This window comes from Miniopterus schreibersii, assembly GCF_964146895.1.
Source record: "Miniopterus schreibersii genome assembly, chromosome: 3".
In the NCBI taxonomy this organism is placed as follows: domain Eukaryota; kingdom Metazoa; phylum Chordata; class Mammalia; order Chiroptera; family Miniopteridae; genus Miniopterus; species Miniopterus schreibersii.
In genome coordinates this window covers 6296629-6313722 of record NC_138103.1, presented here as the reverse complement: position 1 = coordinate 6313722, position 17094 = coordinate 6296629, and the positions used below count along the sequence as shown (strand labels likewise).

General features: G+C 44.7%; 1 protein-coding gene across 1 annotated transcript in view; it reads left to right on the top strand.

The window, feature by feature from the left end:
* ITGAM (integrin subunit alpha M) overlaps positions 1-17094 on the top strand; it is a 49616-nt gene that overhangs the window by 6717 nt on the left and 25805 nt on the right. The window contains exons 3-12 of the mRNA XM_081132480.1: positions 60-163; positions 679-749; positions 858-975; positions 5226-5356; positions 5709-5854; positions 6581-6734; positions 7642-7792; positions 9971-10044; positions 12186-12315; positions 12549-12691. Coding sequence (XP_080988606.1) covers positions 60-163; positions 679-749; positions 858-975; positions 5226-5356; positions 5709-5854; positions 6581-6734; positions 7642-7792; positions 9971-10044; positions 12186-12315; positions 12549-12691 — 1222 coding nt within the window. The remainder of the gene's footprint in view (positions 1-59; positions 164-678; positions 750-857; positions 976-5225; positions 5357-5708; positions 5855-6580; positions 6735-7641; positions 7793-9970; positions 10045-12185; positions 12316-12548; positions 12692-17094) is intronic.

Sequence of the window (17094 nt, the reverse complement as noted above, 5' to 3'; positions counted from 1 at the left end):
TCGCCACGTGTCAATTTTCTCTTATTCCTGTGGTGATCTGTTCCCACTTCTCCCCCCAGGTTGGTGGTTGGAGCCCCCCAGGAGATAAAGGCTGCCAACCAAACAGGAGGCCTCTACCAGTGTGACTACAGCACGGGCACCTGTGAGCCCGTCCAGCTGCAGGGTGAGCCCCTGCCCCTCCCTACGCCAGGGCGAGGGTTCCACTTGTGCATATACCTGGACTTGGCAGGCATTGCCTTTGTTCCGGGAGGTCTGTGGTCCGGGCCCCAGGGGTGTAGCTCCCCAGTCTCTGTGTTGTAGGTCGACTGTACCTCAAACACCCTCAGCCACTCCTTTCATGTTCTTTTCCTATGACCTGGGTGCCCCTTTGCCCTGTCAGACGTCTGTGTCTCCCGGGTTGAGGTGACCCCTGTCCAGCTCTTATACAGGCTCTTTTATTTTAATTTTATATTTTATATATTTTTAATATGTCCTATTGATTTCAGAGAGAGGAAGGGAGAGGGAGAGAGAAATAGAAACATCAATGATGAGAGTCATTGATGAGCTGCCTCCTGCACGCCCCCTACTGGGGATCGATCCCGCAACCTGGGCATGTGCCCTGACCGGGAACCGAACCCCGATCTCACACAGGCCCTTTTATCTCCCTGAGTGTAACCATGCACTTATCTGTCCTCTCAGTACCCCCAGAGGCTGTGAACATGTCCTTGGGTCTGTCTCTGGCATTTGCCAGCAACCCTTTCCGGCTGCTGGTGAGTTGCCCCTGGGTCAAGGGAGTGTCGTGAGGGGAGGTGTGGAGACCTGGGGTAAAAGGACAGGAAACAGGGCGCCCTCCCTCCTACCTACACCCTGCCCTGCAGGCCTGCGGCCCCACCCTGCACCAGACTTGCAAGGAGAACATCTACATGGCCGGCTTCTGCTTCCTGTTTGGATCCAACCTCCGGCAGCCGCCCCAGAGGTTCCCAAAGGCCCTCAGAGGTAGGCTGTGCTGGGCAGAGTGCAGGTGGGCGGCAGGAGGCTGGAGGGCAGGGCGGCCTGGGCTGGGCACTGCTCACGGGCTGGGGTGTGACTTAGAGGTCTAGGTGTGGAAGAGAGAGAGAGCCTTGGGGGAAGTGCTAAGGTCTTGCACTTTAAGAAAAGTCCTGATGTAGCCACTCATCTTTGTGAGATGATGTTCCGGTCATTGTCCTTAGAGTAAGTGCCTTAGTCTCCTGAGCACAGCCTTTGAAGCTTTAGATGGTGAGGCCCCTGTTCCCCTCTCCAACTTCTCTCCCATCCCTTCTACCTCAGTGGCTGTGCTCTAGCCCCCCCCCCCGCCCCCCCTCCCCCCCCCCGCCCCCCCTCCCCCCCCCCCCCCCCCCCCCCGCCCCGCGCACTTTCTCCTCCAAGAACTACACCAGACCGTCCCTGCCTCGGCACCTTTTGCACTTCCCATTCCCTCAGCCTGATATGCTCTTCCCCAAGACCTCAGCTCAAATGCCACCTCCTCAAAGAGGCCTTCCCTGGGCGGCCCTTCTGATCACTCCCACCATCTCTCCCTGCCACATTGCCCTACTTTACCACTCTCATATCTGCAGTATCCATATTTACGTGTTTCTCATCTGTGTTTTCTTCTGGAATGTAGGCTCCATGATAGCAGGGAGATTGCCTAGCTTGTTTACTGCTCTATGGTCTTGTATCTACTGCTGCATAACAAATTGTCCCTGTACTTAGCAGCTGAAAACAAAATTAACTGTCTTGCAGTTTCTATGAATCAGGAGTCTGGGCATATCTTAGCTAGGTGCCTCTGCCTCAGGGTCTCTCATGAGATAGAAGTTAAGTTGTCAAACTAGAGCTGTTGTCTTATCTGAAGGCTTGACTGGGAAAAAAGCCACCTCCAAGCTCACTTCAAGGTTGTTGCACTGAGGGCCTCAGATCTCACTGGCTGTTGGCTAGAGGCTTCCCTTCATTGTTTGTCACATGGGCCTCCCCAAAGAGCAGCTCACACCATCGCAGCTGGCTTCCCTCAGGGTGGGTGAGTAAAGAGTGGGAGAGAAGAGAGAGCAGACACCCAAGACAGACGTCACAGCCTTTCATAAACTAATCTTAAGAGTAACAGCTCATTACTTCTGCAATTTCTTTGAAGTGAGTCAAAAAGTCCAGCTAAAACTCAAGAGTAGGCAACTGTCTACACAATAAGGTTAACTTGGTGGTTGCCCACCACACCCTGGCTCCCCCTCCCCAAACATTTGTTGATTGAAGGAGAGTGAGTGAGCAACTGGATCTTTTTTTCAAGCTGCTTCCTGCCTCCCCTCCCCTCCCCTCCCCTCCCCTCCCCCCTCTCCCCTCCCTTTTTTCTTGCTTCTCCCCTGCAGAGGGTTTCTGCCAAGCATCATTGCCAGGCCATCCTCCCCTGCCTTCCCTGCCTGCCCAGGTTACAGTTTCTCTTCTTTCCCATGTGTTCTTTCTGCCTGACTGCATCCAATTCTGTGGCTTCAGCTCCCACTCTCACATCTCTCTCTCTAGTCCTCACTCTCAGGAGCTCAAGACTCTTCTTTTAAAAAACATTTTTGCTGGAAACAGCCCAAGTACCCATCAGTAGATGAGTGGATAAAAAAGTTGTGGGGCATTTACACCATGGAATACTATGCAGTTGTAAAAAAGGATTTCATACCCCTTGAGCAAGCCAGCATGGTGAGACCTGGAGAGTATTATGCTAAGTGAAATAAGCCAGACAGAGAAAGACAAACATCACATAATCTCACTCATTTGTGGAATATAATAAACAAAATAAACTGATGAACAGAATAGATCTAGAGATATAGAAGCATGGAACAGACTGAGGGATCTCGGAGGGAAGGTGGGGGTGGGGGAGTAGGTGGGGAGAGATTAATCAAAGAACTTACATGTTTATAAGCATAACCCATGGACGCACACATTGGTATGGGGAAGGCCTGGGGGTGATGCAGGGTGGAGGGGATCAATGGGAGGAAAAAGGAGACATCTGTAATACTTTCAACAATAAAGATACGTTAAAAAAAAGAAAATTTTTTATTTCTTTTAAGATGCACTTGGTTCAAAATTCAATAGACACTAGGGATAAACTGTAAAATTCTCTCCTCTTGGGTCGCCCAGCCTTCTGTTTGCTTTCTGGGGGGGCAGCCACTGTTTCGTGTCTCGTGTCTTCCCCCGGAGATACTCCATGTATTACAAACACATACAAACCTGAATTCTTCACCTTGTATCACAGTGGTGGCGTGCTATACTCACTGTACTGTATCTTGATTATTTTAACATATCTTTGAGATTAAAAAATTTTTTTTTTCCTGGCTAACCTTTGTATATGTTCCATATAAACCTTAGAATTTGCTTGTTTATTTTTTAAGTTTTTCTTAAATCCTCACCCGAGGATATGCTTACTGATTTGGAAGAGAGAGAGAGAAAGAGAGACAGAAAGGAGACAAGATGTGAGAGAAACATTGTTCGGTTGCCTCTCAGGGATCGAACCCGAAACCTGGGTATGTCCCCGACTGGGAATCAAACCCACAGCCTTTCTGGTGCACAGGGCGACACTTCAACCAAATGAGCTACCTGGCTGGGCTGCTTGGTTATTTTCAAAAAGCCAATACTTTTGGGGTAATTTAATTTAATTTTTCAATGTCGTACAGTAAAATTGACCTTTTTTCTTCTTTTAAAAAATCAATTTATTTTTTAATTACTATTGGCATACAATATTATATTAGTTTGAGGTGTACAACATAGTGATTAGGCACTTATATGCCTTACGAAGTGATCACCCCGATGAATCTATTACCCCCTGACACCATGCATAGTTATTACAATATTACTGCCTGTACTCTGTGTGCTGTACCTTACACCCCCAGGACTCTTTTTAGTGTACAGTTTCATGAATTTTAAGATATGTATTGATTTGTGTAAACAACAACACGAACAGGATACAAAAGAGTTCCACTGCCACCCTAAAGACTGTGTGCTTTCGTGGCCAGTTGCCTCTGCCCCTGGCACTCACTGACCTGTTCTCCATCACTGTATAGTTTGTCTTTTCAAGAATGATACGTAAATGGAATCGTAACCTTTTGAGTTTGCATTTGGGAGTCACCCATATTGCTGGGCGTGTCCGTAGTTCTTTCCTTTTACCCCCTTTTCCATTGCATGGATTTACCACAGCTCCACTCACTGTTTCATCCATTCACCCACGGAAGGGTGTTGGGGTTTTTCCAATGTTTCACATCATGAATAAAACTGCTAAAACGCTTCACTGCTATGGCAACCTTTCTAAAACAACAAACAGATGACCTCACTTCCTTTCCTAAGAATCTTCAGTGTCTCCTTACTGCCTACGGGGTAAAGTTAAGCTTCTTTTGGGGGTAGAGAGGCTCTTTTAAGCAGCTGTTCCCTGCTTAACGTCAGAGCCTTGCCTCCATCACCACATGTAGATTTACCCTGGTAGTTCCATTTCCATTCCTGGATTCTGCCAGAACTCTTTTAGGCCCATCCCTCTTGTGCCAGTCGGGTCTCTACAGGAACAGGTGGCACACTCTGGTTAAGATAATTCGAAGAGGGTTCATTTACAAAGGGACTAATTATAAACTTATGGTAGGGTCTAAACTACAAGGGACAGTCCAGGAACCCAGGGACAGCAGAGCTGTCACTGCCCCTAAGCTGATAAGACAAGGAGAGGGGAAAGTCACCAGAATCCAGAGAAGAAAAAGTATGTGGCGTGGCCTCCTTGGGAATGGAGATCTGCTGAGGGGCACAGCTGGCCTAGAGCCACCTTGCAGGGAGGGAGCCAAGAGGAGAAAACTCTAACCTCACTTTCCTCCCGAGGGTATAAAAGTTCGGTTGCTGTGGACCATGGGACCCAGCTCCCGGGGTGCAGAGCAGAGGGGGAGGGTAGAAGTGGGTTTGGGGCTGAGGCGGTGGGGTGGGGCACCCAGCACACCTTTATCTGTGCTTTTCCTGCTCTGCCCCGAAACTGACTTCTCCCTCTGTATTCTTGGCAAGTTATTTCTGATTTGTCATGAGGTGGCTCTGACATCACCACTTTCCCTGGCTCTCTCTGGCAGAATCAACCAATTTTTTTCGTACCAATTTATCCACATTTTTATTTAACTTGGAGCATGGGTTGAATCTTGTTTGCCATTTAATCTCATTGTTCAGCAGATAACAGACCTGCAGAACTTGAACCTGAAGCACTTAATCGATTCCTGCCCCTTTGCTCTTCCCAGAGTGCCCTCAGCAGGACAGCGACATCGCCTTCTTGATCGACGGCTCTGGCAGCATCATCCCAAATGACTTTCTGCAGATGAAGGATTTCGTCTCAACTGTGATGAATCAATTCACAAAGTCCAAAACCTTGGTGAGGGCCCATGGGTAGGTTAGCGAACAGCCCAGACAAGGCTGGCGAGGACATGGCGACCGGGTCACATCTCAGCTGCAGACTTCGACTGGCTGTAAATTGGGCGGCTCTGACTGTTGGATAGGGGTTGACATGGGACATGAAATCCTCGTGTCATCTCTGACTGAGTTCTAGTGCTGAGCAGTGAGAGCTGATGGCAGATCTCTTTCCTGGTGGGCCAGGAGGAGGGGGGCAGTGGAATTTGGAGGAATTTGGAGGCTGGAGTGTTTTAAGCTTTCTGCAGGGCTTTCTGGGAGATGGATATGGGGGAGGAGAGGCATCTTGTTCAGTGCAATGCCGCACCCGTTTCCAGTTCTCCTTGATGCAGTACTCCGAAGACTTCCAGACTCATTTCACCTTCAAGGATTTCAGGGATAACCCTGACCCGAGACAACTGGTGAGGCCCATAAGACAGCTGTTCGGGAAGACACACACTGCCACGGGAATCCGCAAAGTCGTGTAAGCTCTTCCCTTTTTGCTCGGGATGTGAGAAGGAGGTGACGGGGGGAGTTGTTCAGACAGGGGTGGAGTAAAGGATATTTCTGGTTGAGGGAACAGCATGGCTGAAGGTGCAGAGGAGGGACTGTTCATGACAAAACAAGTTGTGAGTAAAGGTGGGAGTGACGGGAGGGAGGGAGAGGAAGGCTGAGGGGGAGGCTAGGAAGATCAGCTGAGGCCAGGTCACTGTAAGCAACTGAAAAGCCAGAGGGGATCCACTGAAGGTTTGAAGTAGTGGGGAGATGTAACCATCCCTTGTTTTGGAAAGTTCACTCTGATTTCTGAGAGACAGAGAAGAGGCAAGGGTGGGGGTTATGACACAAGTGCAGGAGATGAGCTAGAGACCTATTGTGTCAAACCAGGAGAGGTCTGATGAAGGCCCAATTAAGCTCACACATATATATACACTTTTTAATTAAAAGGAATAATAGTTAAAAAACTCAACCTATGCAAAAGCATATAAAGGCAGCGAAGGTGTCTTTCCCCTCCACTCTTTTCCCGTCTCCTGCTGCCTTTCCAGGTCTGGGGAAGCCACATGCCAGTGCTCATCTCAGGGGAGCCAAGCCTGTGCCGTCCTAGGCAGAGCCCTGCTGCGTCAGCATCGTGCCTGCTGACGCTCCCCCCCCCCAGCATTAAGAGTATCTCCATCTGGTCGCGTTTGACTTTTCCCTCCTCTTCCCTGAGCAGAAGAGAACTGTTTACCAGCAAAAACGGAGCCCGGGAGAATGCCCTGAAGATCCTAGTTGTCATCACAGATGGAGAAAAGTTTGGTGACCCCTTGGACTACAGCGATGTCATCCCTGAGGCTGACAGAGAGCGTGTCATTCGCTATGTCATTGGGGTAGGAAATGATGCTTCTGTGAAGGGTTTCTGCTTAAATACACCCTCCCTTCGATTAGCAAATATCAATAAAATCAAAGCAGTGACAGTTACTGCTAGCCCATAGGTGCGTGTAGCAGTTAACGATTGTCACAATGATGCTGTGTAACAAACTAACCCCGAATTCAGCGGTTTAAAACAATAAATGAGTCTGTGGGTCAGCTGGGCAGCTTTTCTGGTCTCACTCATGCATCTGCAGCCAGTGGCAGGTTGGTTGGCAGCCCTGCTGATGCTGCCTCCTGCTGGACAGGTGTGGTGGGAACAGCTCTTGTGCCCTGTCACCCTCCAGGGGGCTAGCTTGGGCACGTCCTCAGGGTGAAGGCAGAGGAGCAAAAGAGCAAGTGGAAACATTGCAAGCACTCTCTCAAGCCTCTGTGTGCATCACATTTAATAACATGCAAGACGTGTGGCTTAACGCAGAGACAGTGAGCAGGGCAGTTTCCTCTGCCAAGAATAGGGGGGTCCCAGCAAAGTTTTGGGGAAATGTCTTGGATACAGGAATGGGCAAAGGGTTGGGATCATCGTTGCAGTCAAACTACCACCATACCTTGTGTGACGTAGAAAAAGGTGCATGACTTGGCAAGAAGTAAGCATCTTCGTATAAAGAAAAGGCTCCCCTTCCCCAGGAGGCAGCACGCAGCACACGGACCAGAGGCTGGGTTTCAGTCCCCAACTGCCCCCTGCACGGAACGCCTTGCACGGTGCACAGCCTGCTCTGCTGTCCTTGGCAGCCCCTTTCAGGGGCCTTCTGGTATATCCCCTCTTGTGACAAATGCTGTTTCAGATACTTTTCCTGCAGAATTTTCTTTGCTGGGTATGATAGCTACCCCCAGACAGCGTCTGATTTGGACTCTGTTCCCGGACGACAGGTGGGAGCTGCCTTCAACAGTGAGAGGTCCCGCCAAGAGCTTAATACCATTGCGTCCAAGCCGTCTCGCGACCACGTGTTCCGGGTGAACAACTTTGAAGCTCTGAAGACCATTCAGAACCAGCTTCAGGAGAAGATCTTTGCAATTGAGGGTGAGCTAAGGCTCCGTATTTCTGGAACAGCCCCAGAGGCAGCCCCTCACCCCCAAACATGTATTCCTCTCTGGAAACTAGAACCTCCTACTCCTTGGTATCCTGACCCTCAGCATCAGCTCTCTCCACTCCTTCCAGTTCCCAGCAACTCTGGCTGCACTCGGTCAGCTACTTTGGAATAGAGGGATCTAGACTTTTATCTCTAATTTTGCAACTCTTGGCTGAAAAATTGGAGGGTAGGGGAGCCAAACCCCCCACAGTATTTTTCTAAAAATTTGGGTATGTGGTCAGCATCTATCTGTTTGGCTCACTGCTGTTTTCCCAGTGCATAGAATAGTGTCTGGCACATAGAAGTTACTTGATAAAAGTTTTTTTTGAATAAAATAATTTAAAAATTGGGGGAAGGTTCACATACAATCTGGATTTATGGCTTCTTTTGCTAAGTTGGAAGATTATATACCTTGACAAAAGCAAGGCAAAAAGTGGCTGGTGCCAAAGAGTCACCATCCCTTTAAAAGGGGCATATGCTTTCTGGTTTAACATGGCTCTCACCTGAGCCTCCGTTTGTCTGGCCACCAAAGCATTTGTGTGTGTGTGTGTGTGTGTGTGTGTGTGTGTGTGTGTATGTGTGTTTTACAGAAATAGAAAACTATTTATTGATCACAGTTTACCAGTATTTACAATAAAGTAAACAATATACAGTTGTGTTGCATTCTGTTTACTACAAAGTTATTGTTTTTCCTGGCTTCTGCTGAACCAGTTACCCAAATACTGAGCCTGAGCCCACATGTAAGGAATGAGTTGGGGTAAAGAGGAAGCATGCAGGTCAAGAGTTTAGATTGTAAAAGTTTGTTCACCCATTTATTCCAGTAGGTCCTAAATTGCCAAGGGCTTTAACCATCTGATTAGGTTTCCATGAACCAAGTCTTACACATTCCACCAATCATGACTTTTTAGTCACTGTAGCACAGGGATTTCACCTTCAGGTCCACCAGGAAGAACCTTTCAATAGGTCTGGCTCGTCTAATTAAACCCGCCAGGCTTTGCCTACTTTTCTCATTTGGGTGAGAGGTTGTTGGTAGCAACAAAACTTTCCTTTCAGGGATTTTTCAAGTAAACTTGCATTTATGATTGTAGATATGGATGTGGGTTCTGATATGGCTGCTTTTAAATGGTCCAATTTAAACGGATTACATTAGCCCAGCTGGGGTGGCTCAGCGGTTGAACCATCAACCCAGGATCCAGGAGATCGCAGTTTGACTGGCTTATCAGCAGCATCTCTTTTCTTCTCTCATTTACTGTCATCATTTTGCAGCATTAAGAATTGCTTCAGCCCGGCCGGGCGTGGCTCAGTGGTTGAACGTCTACCTAGGATCCAGGCGATCGGGGTTTGATTCCCGGTCAGGGCACATGCCCAGGTTGTGGGCTGCAGCCGATCAATGACTCTCTCATCGATGTTTCTATCCCTCTCTCTCCCTCTCCTTTCCTCTCTCTGAAATCAATAAAGATATATTAAAAAAAAATAAAAAAAAATAGAATTGCTTCAATGACTCTGGACCATCTAAATTTTCCCCAGGGTCCTAAGTATTGCCAGCATCTGTGGGTCTCTCCGCAGATGCTGCTCCACCAGCCTGTTCACTAAGCATTAGTCCGATACAATACTTTTTCCACTACAAATCCTTCAGGCTCTGCCTCTGCAACTTTTTACTCTTCCATTCTGTTTCCGCCCCATTTTCTGCAATGTAGAGGCCATTCTTTATTGCAGACTTGGAGAGCTATTATTCACTCGCTGCCTCCGAGCTGCTGCTGGCCCTGCCTGCCTTCAGCTCCAGCTTCAGCCGAGGGGGAGGGGGCTGGGGACTGGCCACCAGAACATTTGAATTTCCAGCCCCTGTTCTAGGCTCTTCTGCCTGCCTTCTTCTTTTTTTTTTTTTTAAAATATATCTTTATTGATTTCAGAGAGAGGAAGGGAGAGGGAGAAGGAGAGATAGAAACATCAATGATGAGAGTCATTGGTCGGCTGTCTCCTGCACGCCCCCGACTGGGGATCCAGCCCCCAACCCGGCCATGTGCCCTGACCGGGGTCTCCCGGATCCCAGGTTGATGCTCCATGGCTGAGTCATGCCCAGCCGGGCAAGGCTCTCCTGCCTTTAATGCAGAAAGTTCCCCTCCTCACAGGTACTCAGACAGGAAGTACCAGCTCCTTCGAGTATGAGATGTGTCAGGAGGGCTTCAGTACTTCCATAACCTCCGTAAGTGGTCCTTCCTTGGGCTGTGGGGTGGTACCCAGAAGGGGGAGAAGAGGCGCAGGGGCTGGGGGCTCTCCTCTGTGGTGGGTGCTTTTTGGGAGGCACCTCTTTGATGGGCACCAGTGGTCCTTTCTCGCTTCTTTGTCAATCCTGTTTTTTGTTTTTGTTTTAAATTGAGATATAATGGATGTATGACAAGGTATTAGCCTCGGGCGTATGGCATAATGATTCTCTGTGTGTGTTTGCTGGGAAATGAAGTGATCGCCACAGTAAGTCTAGCCAGCATCTAGCACCACGCGCAGTTACAGTTTCTTTTCTTGGGGTGAGGACTTTTAAGATTTATTCTCTTAGCAACTTTCAAATATACAGTATTATCAACTGTGGTCACCATGCTGAATATTACATGCCCAGGATTTATTTTATAACTGGAACTTTGTAGCTTTTGACCTCTTTTACCCCTTTGGCCTACCCCCATCCCTTGCCTTTGGCAACCATTAATTTGTTCTCCATGAGTAGTAACCCCCTTCTTTTCAGATTCTGTATATAACTGAGATAATATAGTATCTGTCTTTCTCTGTCTGGCTTATTTCACATAGCCTAATGCCCTCCAGGTCCATCCATGTTGTCACAAATGACAGGATTTCCTTCTCTTTTATCGCTGAACAGTATTCCATTGTATACACCACGGCTTTGTTACCCACTCAGCCACTCATGGACACCTAGGTTGCTTCTGTGTCTTGGCTGCTGTAAATAATGCTGCGCTAAACATGGGGTGCAGCTATCTTTTTGAATGGGTGTTTTCATTTCCTTCAGATAAATAACCTAGAAGTGGAATTCCTGGATCATATGGTAATTCTTTTTTAAATTTTTTGAGGAAATTCCATTTTGTTTTTCATGGTGGTTGCACCAGTTACATTCCCACAGCAGTGCACATCCTGCCAACACTTGTCATTTTTTGTCTTTTTGATGATAGATATTCTCACAGGTGAGATGTGATACCTCACTGTGGTTTTGATTTTGTTGAGTGACGTTGAGCACATTTTCATGTACCTCTTGGCCATCTGTGTGTCTTCTTTGGAAAATGTCTATTTAGATCCTCTGTCCATTTTTTAAATGAGGTTGCTTGTTTCCTTGCTATTGAATTGTATGAGTTCTTTATATATTTTGGATGTGTTAACCCCTTGTTAGACATGTGATTGAAATATATCTTCTGCCATCCCACTGGTTGCCTTTTTCACTTTGTTGATGGTTTCCTTTGCTGTGCACAGCTTTTGATGTAGTCCCACTTGTTTATTTTTGCCTTTGTTGCCTTTACCTTTGGTGTCAAATCCAAAAAAATCGTTGTCAAGACTGATGACAAGGAGCTTCCTGCCTATGTTTTCTTCTTGGAGTTATATGACTTCAGGGCTTATGTTCAAATATTTAATTCATCCTGAGTTGTTTTTTGTGTGTATGGTGTAAGATATTGATCCAGTTTCATTCTTTTGTTTCTTTGTTTCTTTTTTTCTTTTTTGAAATATATCTTTATTGGTTTCAGAGAGAGGAAAGGAGAGGGAGAGAGAGTATGATAGAAACATCAATGATGAGAGAGTCACTGATCGGCTGCCTCCTGTACTCCCCCGACTGGGGATCGAGCCCGCAACCGGGGCATGTGCCCTGACCGGGAATTGAACCCCGATCGCCTGGATCCTAGGTCGACGCTTAACCACTGAGCCACGCCTGGCCGGGCCAGTTTCATTCTTTTGAATGTGGCTGCCCAGTTTCCCCAGCCTCCTTTGTTGAAGAGACTCTCCTTTCCCCATTGTCTATTCTTGGCCTCCTTGTTGCAGATTAGCTGACCACATATGCATGGGTTTATCTGTGGGTTCTGTATTCTGTTTCATTGGTCCATGTGTCTGTTTTTATGGCAAAACCATACTGTTTTAAATACTAAAGCTTTGCAATATAGTTTGAAATCAGGAAGTGTAATGTCTTCAGCTATGTTCTTCTTTCTCAAAATTGCTTTAGTCGTTTGGGTGTTTTTTGTGGTTCCATACAAATTTTACGATCGTTTGTTCTACTTCTATGAAAAATGCCATTGCAGTTTTGATAGGGATTGCACTGAAGCTGTCGATTGCTCAATCCCATTCTACTCTCTTTCCCAGAACGGTCCCTTGCTGGGCGCTGTGGGGAGCTTTGACTGGGCTGGTGGAGCCTTTCTGCATATGCCTGGGGATAAAGTCACCTTCATCAACACAACCAGGGTGGATTCGGACATGAACGATGCTTACTTGGGTAAGTGGGGAGGACAGGGTTACTCTAAGAAAGGTCAGGATATGGTATAACTCAACCAGTATAGATGTCATTGGATCTCTCATAGGCCCTTAGGATAGGTTTAAAGACAAAAATTTCAAAGTTTCATTCTATTTATGTTAACAAAGAGGAATATAGTGTGGGGTCCAGTTACCCAACCTATCAAGCGCCTGCTGGAGGGGGCAGGGTCTGCAAGAAAAAACCCTTCTCTTTAGGTTATGCTGCCGAAGTCATCTCGCGAGGCCGGGTGCAAACCCTGGTTCTGGGGGCGCCTCGATATCAGCACACTGGCCTGGTGGCAATGTTTAGACAGAACAGCGGTGTCTGGGAGAACAACGCTGTGATCAAGGGCACCCAGGTGAGTGCAGAGCATGTGGATCATGAATGTGCACACAGAGGCGCCCGGGGGCTGAGAGATTCCAGGGTGGGCCTCGCCAGGAGCCATGAATGGCAGAGTTTTATAAAGGAGCCTCAGAGGGCCTTGAGCTGGAGCCTCACAGGACCAGCTCTGCATTTGGGGATACTCCAACAGTAATAAATCATAACATGACCTGCACAGAGCTGTCTCTGAGTGTACCTGTACACCGAGCTGGTATTTGAAGTACCTAATCAATATAGAACATTAGTTATTAAAGTATTGAAATCATTCCATATTTGTCAGTAAATAGCTATTTCCCTGTGGTGGCCCCGACTTTGCACACTGGCCCTTCCCTGGTATTCTTTGCACTTCCCCAGCAGCTATGAGGTCAGGCAGGGCACCTCAGGGCACCTCCAGCTAAGTAGGAGTAGGTCAGTGCCTGAACAGCCCTAGCAGTTCAATATTTTAAACATCACCCCTGCAAAAGCAGTGTGGTTGCATCTTATGTGGTGTGGGAGGCAAAAATATTTCGTCAGAATCACTCTTGCAGATTCCTGAAATAGGACTGTACCCAGGATATTGCGCCTGTAGTTCTGTGTGTGTCCCTTTAATTTCCATCTGTGGTTCTCTTTGGCCTGCAATTAATGCATCATGTGTGGATGAAATCAGTTTGCTCTATATGGGAACAATCTTGTCATGATTCTTTGTCAATAGTGAAATTCTTCATATGCTCTTTAAAGGTTTTACCAAGACTTATTGACTATTGATGGCATCAGTGCCTGGCACCTAGAAGGAGAAGGTGAGGGAAAATGGAATAGAACTGAGAGTCCATAAACCCATATGTCTATGGTCAGTTGATTTCTGACAAAGATACCAAGTTCATTCAATGGAGAAGATAATTTTTTCAACAGTGATGCTGGGGTAACTGGATATCTACATGAAAAAGAATAAATTTCTCAATATACAAAATTCAAAAATTAACTCAAAATGGATCAGAGACCTAAATGTAAAAGCTAAAGCTATAAACCTCTTAGCAGGAGCCATAGGTGAATTTTTCTAATCAAAGGTTTGGCAACAATTTCTTAGATATAACACCACAAGCACAAGAAACCAAAGAAAAAATAGACAAATTGGATTTCATCAAATTAAAAACTTTTGAGCATCAAAGGACACTATAAAGAAAGTGAAAAGAATGAGAGAAACTGTTTACAAATAATATATCCGATAAAGGTCTGGTATTTAGAAAATACAGGGTGGGGCTAAAGTAGGTTTACAGTTGTGTGTACATGAAACAGAGTTTATTCTTGTATTATTATTATTAATTAATGTATGATTTTTCATATGAACAACTGTAGACCTATTTTTGCCTCGCTCTGTATAAAGAACCCTTACAACTTAAAGGGCAAACAATCTAATTTTAACATGGGCAATGGTTTGAATAAACATTTCTCCAGAGAAGATCTACAAATGCCAACAGGTACATGGAAAGAGGTTCAACATAAAGAGTCACTAGGGAAATGCAAATTAAAAACACAATAGAGATATCACTAGAATGGCTATTTATTTATTATCATTTAAAAATTTTCAATTACAGTTGACATACAATATTATATTAGTTTCAGTGTACACCCCAGTGATCGGACTTTATATAACTTACTAAGTGATCATCCCGATAAACCTCGTATCCATCTGACACTATACGTGGTTAGTAGAATATTATTGGCTACATTCCCTGTGCTGCACTTTACATCCCATGACTGTTCTGTAACAACCAAACTGCTGCTTAATCCCTTCACCTTTCCCCCCCCAACCCCCCTCCCCCCCTGGCAACCATCAAAATGTTCTCTGTATCCGTGAGTCTGTTTCTGTTCTGCTTGTTCATTTATTTTGTTTTTTAGTTTCAAATGTCGATATGTATTTATTGCCATTTTATTGTTCATATTTTTGGTCTTTGTTTTCTTTAGAATGGCTATTAAATAACAAATGCTGGTGAGGATGTGGAGGAATTGGAACCCTCATACATTGCTGGTGGGAATGTGAAATAAGACAGCCCTTTGGGAACACAGTTGGGCAGTTCCTCAGAAAGTTAACTATAGATTTACCATATGATGCAGACATTCCGCTCCTAGGTATATCATGTCCCCAAAATGAAAATAGGTGTTCAAATAAAAACTTACACATGACTTTTTATAGCAGCATTATTTGCAGTAGTCAAAAAGTGGAGAGAACTTAGATATAAATCAGTTCATGAATAGATAAACAAAATGTGACATATATATACAATGGACTACTATTTAGTTATAAAAACGTAGTAGTGACACATGCTATGACATGGATATACCCGAAAACTTTATGCTAAGTGAAAATAGCCAGTTACAAAAGCCACATATGATATGATTCCTTTCATCTGAAAAATCCAGATTAGACAAATCCATAGAGCCAGAAAGTACACTAGTGGTCGCCAGGGGATAGAAGGAGTGAGGGAATTGGGAGTGACTGCTAGCAGATATAGGGTTTCTTTTCAGGGTGATGGAAATGTTCTGGAATTAGTGGTAATGACTCACAACACTGTGAATATACTAAAACAGACTAAATTTTATACTTTAAAATGGTAGATTTTACATTATGTAAATTTTATCTCAACTGAAAAAGCTATCCTGACAAAAAAAGCCATCAATGTAATTCATCATAACAACAGACTAAAAGAGAAAAAACCATAATATTAATAGATACAGGAAATTTTTTGACAAAATACAACATTCTTTCATTGTGTTTAATTCTCAGCAAACTAGGAACTAAAGGGAACATCTTCAACCTGTGAAAGAGCATTTATTTTTAAAAAAATATAGCTAGTATATTTAAAAGTAAAAGAGAACATTTATCTCTTAAAATTGGAAAAAAGGCAAGAATATCCACTTTCACTAGTTTTATTCAACTTCATACTGTAAGATGTAGCAGGTGCAGTAAGGCAAGAAAAAGGCGGGGGGTGGGGCAGAAAGCATACAGAGTGGAAAGAAAAAAATAAGATTGTCTCTATTTGCAGAGACAGGATTGTTTGCATGGAAAATCCCAAAGAATCGACAAAAACCCAATGATAACTAATAAGTTATTTCAGTAAGTTCTCAAGCTACATGATCAATATATAAAAAGCAGTTGTATTTCTATACTAGCAATAAACATTTGGAAATTGGAAGTTTTAAAAAGTGCCATTTACAATAGCACCAAAGACTATGAAATATTTAGGTGTAACTCTAACAAAATGTGTGCACTATCTGTATGCTGTAAGCTACCAACACTAACGAGAGAAATCAAGACCTAAGTAAATAGAGAAATACACTGTGTTCACGGGCGAGGAGACTCAATACTGTTAAGATATCAATTCTCTCCAAGTTGATCTATAGATTCAACACGGTCCCAAACAAAATCCCAGGGCTTTATTTTGTATAATTACCAAACTAATTCTAAGATTTATATGAAAAATCATAGAAAACGGAATTTCTAAAACAGTTTTGTAAAAGAACTTTGTGGAGGGTTCATATGCCATCTGATTTCCAGACAATATAAAATTACAATGATCAGGAGCGTGTGACATTGGCAAAAGGAGAGATCACGAAGAGCAGTGGAACAGAATAAGCCTGAAATAGACTGACACATATATAGTCAATTGATTTTCTTTTTAAAAATTTATTTTTCAATAACAATCGACATACAATGTTATATTAGTTTTAGGTGTAGGACATAGTGATCAGACGTATACCTAACAATGTGATCACGCCGATAAGGCTAGTACCCATCTGACAACGTACATAGTTATTACAGTATTATTGATTGTATGTCCGTGACTATTTTTATAGCTGACCATTTGTACTTCTTAATCCCTTTGACCGTTTCCACCCCCGCACCTCCCTCCCACTCGGCAATCACCAATTTGTTCTCTGTATCTATGTGTTTGTTTTTGTTTTGTTTGTTCATTTATTTTGTTTCTTAGATCGAAATCATGTTGTTTGTCTTTCTCTGTCTGACTTATTTCACTTAGAGTAATATGCTCCAGGACCCTCCTTGTTGCTGCAAATAGTAAGATTAGATTCTTTTTCTATGGCTGAGTAATATTCCATTGTATATGGGCACCACTTCTTTATCCATTTGTCTATAGGGGACACTTAGGTTGCTTCCATATCTTGGTTATTATAAATAATGCTACAATAAATGTGGGAGTGAATATATCTTTTTCTTTTTTTGTGTGTGTTTATTTTTGTTTAAAATATTACAGATGTCCCTTTTTCTCCCCAATGACCCGCTCCACCCCGTCCCTTCCCCCTCCCCAGTCCCTCTCCCCCATTGTCCCTGTCCTTGTGTTGTGCATATGTGCATATAAATTCTTTGGTTACTCTCTCCCCCTCCAC